The 3,848-nt window shown below is 43.9% G+C and overlaps 1 protein-coding gene across 1 annotated transcript; it reads right to left on the bottom strand.

Moving 5' to 3' along the window:
* On the bottom strand, positions 1 to 2,297 carry opa3 (outer mitochondrial membrane lipid metabolism regulator OPA3). Its single transcript, XM_037678371.1, has 2 exons — positions 2,125 to 2,297; positions 1 to 617 (listed from the first exon to the last, which is right to left on the bottom strand). The coding sequence occupies exons 1-2, from the start codon at positions 2,264 to 2,266 to the stop codon at positions 289 to 291; spliced, it is 471 nt and encodes a 156-aa protein (XP_037534299.1). The 5' UTR covers positions 2,267 to 2,297; the 3' UTR covers positions 1 to 288.
* Between the last annotated feature and the right edge of the window lie 1,551 nt (positions 2,298 to 3,848).

Below are 3,848 nucleotides of genomic sequence, written 5' to 3'. Positions count from 1 at the left end.
TCAAGCTGCTATAAAATAAATTAACATTAAGGTCACTGTTTCTTGGTACAGTTTGTGTTATTTAAAACAAACCTGCGACGCCAACCACAGAAATTCACTATGAATATCATAGTGATCCTATTTTACAACCAGCTGCTCAAAACATGAGCAAATACAGCAGCCGAAGCCGCAGATCTGAACCGGGTCCTGGCAGCGGTGTGTGCAGGAAGGTGACTCAAGAAGTGCACACAACAGCGTCGTTTTGGTGCCACGCACAGACCAACGATACGCAGCGCTGCACTAAATGAGTCACTTTGTGTTGGGAGCAGGCAGTGAATGCAGCAGCCTGTTGACTTCTCTCAGCTGAGCGTCCAGCGTCTCTGTGGTTAGTGACAACTCTGCTATTTGAGTCTGTAGGTCTATGATGGTCTCGTTTAGCTCCTCCTCCTTGCGGCGAGAGTTGGCCGCCTGCCTGCTGTACTCCAGCACCATACATCCACCACCGATGAGGAAAACGATGGCCTCTCCCAGCAGCTCCGCTCCCAACTCCGCTGCCGCTTCCTCGTTCAGCGGCTTGATGGTGGCACCCTTGAAGCCCATGATCCGCATCTTTGTTCTCATCTCGATCCAGTGATAAACTGTGAGCGTAAATCACAAGGGGAGACAAGTTATGGGTTGTAGTCATGCACAGAAGCATCAGAGGAGCTGAAAAAGGAGCAAAAGTTGGAAATAAATTGTGAAGTAGAACTCGGAAATGATTTACAGCATAAGGATTGGAAAAGAGCCAAGTGGTGTGAAGAGTTCCTGTTTCAGGTAATATGGAGGGCACGGTACCTGCAGCACAATCCTGGGTGATCCAGAGTTATATCCTGCACAAGCCTTTTTCAAAATAATAATTTATTGGTCTCGTATTTTGATTCAGATTGAAGATTACACTATCTGAGCGACCTCCACGGAGCGAACGCTGGCCTTAAAGAAAGCAAAGCGTTTTCAAAGTTTTGAGTGTTGATTTACACAGAAATCACAAGACAGAGTCAGCATTTACAAAAACTGTGTGCAAATTAACGCAGAAATGTAAACAGGTAAATCAAAACTAATACAAACAGCCGTTCTTGTGAGCTTAAACGTTAAAAAAATTGTGTCGGGTGGAAATGATGCTGATGTGCTAAAGAACAGGATGTTCAAGTTTATTGTCATTCGCATCACGTGGTACCTGAGGTGGAACGAAATTGTGTACCCAAAAATAGCAAAAACATAAAGTATAAAATTAAACAGTATACAAGGATCTAAGATATACACGATATATATGCTGAACGAACGCCAAACGGTATGCTAAATCAGATTATACATACACAACTGTAATAAATTGATTATTCATTTAAAAGGTTTGTGGTTATTACAGCAATGTGTGTGAAACTCTCTTTTAATCTCCAAGTTTTAAACTGCTCATTGTTACAAGTATAAATCTTTGCGCTTCTTTACTTTGAGGGAGTGTGTTTAAATAAACAAGATACATTTGCAAATTACTGCCATTTAAGAACATTTGAATTTATTAGTAAAGGTTTCCAGAATGTTGTGGAGCTGTGACTGTCCAAGTCATGAACTCAGACAGTTCTATACATTTTCACACCATTCATCCCTTTCTGTTCATTTAGTAATACTCTGTTGTTGGCTTTATAAGCCTTTATTTGTGACTAAAAAGTAAAACATTCTTTAAATGGTTCTGATGACTTCTTTGGGCGTGTTTTGAGCAGGTTTTCAGAACACATATTAGCATGTCCTGTTAGCTTCATTTGCGTTAATGAGGCGCTTTGTTGGATAAAATTCAGAAAGTATGTAATGTCTTATCAGCAAGGCTTATAATATGTCAACTTAAATAAGAATCTGTCGATTTAAATCGCCTAAACTTCTGTTAATGAACGGGTTGGAAAGCTAATGTCATGTCCTCACAGCAGTCTGTTCAATGACAAGTAAGTTCCGCCCTCTTTAAGCTTACTCGACTGCTATTGGTCGAACGTAAGACTCCATGAAGCTGATTGGCTAAGACCTCAAAGAGGTTCAACGTGATTGGTTGTCACACGTTACGCGTTATAATGAATTGTCGGTGAGCTCCCAGCTTTAGCAGCCGTTAGCTCGGTTACTTACGCTGTGCCGGCGGCAGGCAGATATAAGTTTTAAAGAACTCGCTCCTCCGGGCTCCAGCTTTTATCCGGTTCGCCACAGGCTTGCTCAGCTGCCTCACTCCCAGGTAGAGGAGCTTGGCGATAGGGAAGGCACCAACAACCATCTTGGCGGAAAAGCTTCGCCACGAAGGGGCGGAGTCTGTAAAAGTTACGCGATGACGTCAATGATAGACAGTCGGCCGTAGACCCACCCACTCATTCAAACCAGTGTACAGTCAAAAGTTTTATTTTTTTATAGTTTAAAACACAAGTACTTTAAAGCATCGAGAAGAGGCCTGCACGATAAAATAAGTCTATTTGTTGTTGTTTAAAGCGAACATCTCAAACAAGAAGGAAATAACCCTAAGCTACACTAGTAAAACTTACAAATTCAAGGATTCAAGGTTCTTTATTTGTCACCATATACACCATAAAACCACCAAAATAAAAACACCAAATACACCATAAAAACTTAAAAAAGAACATGTAGACAGAACATACCATCTCCCCTGTGGTCCACATTGCTCTCACTGATCAGGAGCAGGACTCCTACATCTGTATGCTCTTTGTGGACTTCACATCTGCCTTCAATACATGATCCCCCAGACCTTGATGGACAAACTACTCACACTAGGACTAAGCCCCTCCATTTGCAACTGGGTCTTAAACTTCTTAAACAGACCACAGTCTGTGAGGATCCACAACTTCTCCACCATAACCCTCAGCACTGGCTCTCCTCAGGGTTGTGTTTTGAGCCCCCTCCTGTTTATTCTGCTCACGTATGATTGTGCACCTCCCCATCCAGGCTGTCACATTGTAAAGTTTGCAGATGATACAGCGGTGGTGGGATGCATCACAAACAATGATGAGTCCAGCTACAGGCAGGAGGTGGAACACCTGGAGAGCTGGTGCAGGAAGAACAACCGTCACATCGATGTGAAGAAGACAAAGGAGATGGTCGTGGACTTCAAAAGGAACAAACACACCTCCCCCCCCCACACACACACCTGAACACAGGAGGAGCTGTGGTGGAAGTGGTCTCCAGCTACAAGTACTTGGGTGTACACCTGAATGACATCCTCTGGGGGAACAACACCACCAGCCTGATGAAGAAAGCTCATCGGAGACTCTAATTCCTCAGGCGGCTGAGGCGAGCTGGTCTGGAAGCTCAGTCCTCACCTCCTTCTACAGGTGTTCAGTGGAGAGCATCCTGTGCTCCAGCATCAACGTGTGGCATGGAGGCTGCACAGCTGCAGAAAGAAAAGCTCTGCAGAGAGTGGTGAAGGCTGCACAGAAGATGTTGGAGTCAGCCTCCCCACCATCACAGACATTGGGTGGCTGTGGCTGAGCTGTTAAAGCAGTCGTCCTCCAATGCAAGAGTTGGGGGTTCAAATCCACCAGCAGTCACATGCCGAAGTGTCCATGGTCAAGACACTGAACCCCTCATTGCCCTCGATGTGTGTCCCATCGGTGTATGAATGTGATCTAAAGCACTGATTAGTATCTTTAGAACAATTTGTTCATTTAGCTTTGTAGAGGTCTAGTAGAGAGCTGTATGAATGGGTACATGAGGAAACAATGACATAGTAACAAAGTGTAAAGTGCTTTGAGTATCTTGATTAGATAGAAAGGTGCTATAGAAGTACAGTCCATTTACCAGCATGTACACCTCCAGATGCAGGAAGAGGACCACCTGCATCATGAAGG

This window comes from Nematolebias whitei, chromosome 6, assembly GCF_014905685.2.
Source record: "Nematolebias whitei isolate Nwh7 chromosome 6, NemWhi1, whole genome shotgun sequence".
Taxonomy (NCBI): domain Eukaryota; kingdom Metazoa; phylum Chordata; class Actinopteri; order Cyprinodontiformes; family Rivulidae; genus Nematolebias; species Nematolebias whitei.
Note: the sequence above shows the minus strand (reverse complement) of the source record. Positions and strands in the feature narration are given on the sequence as shown.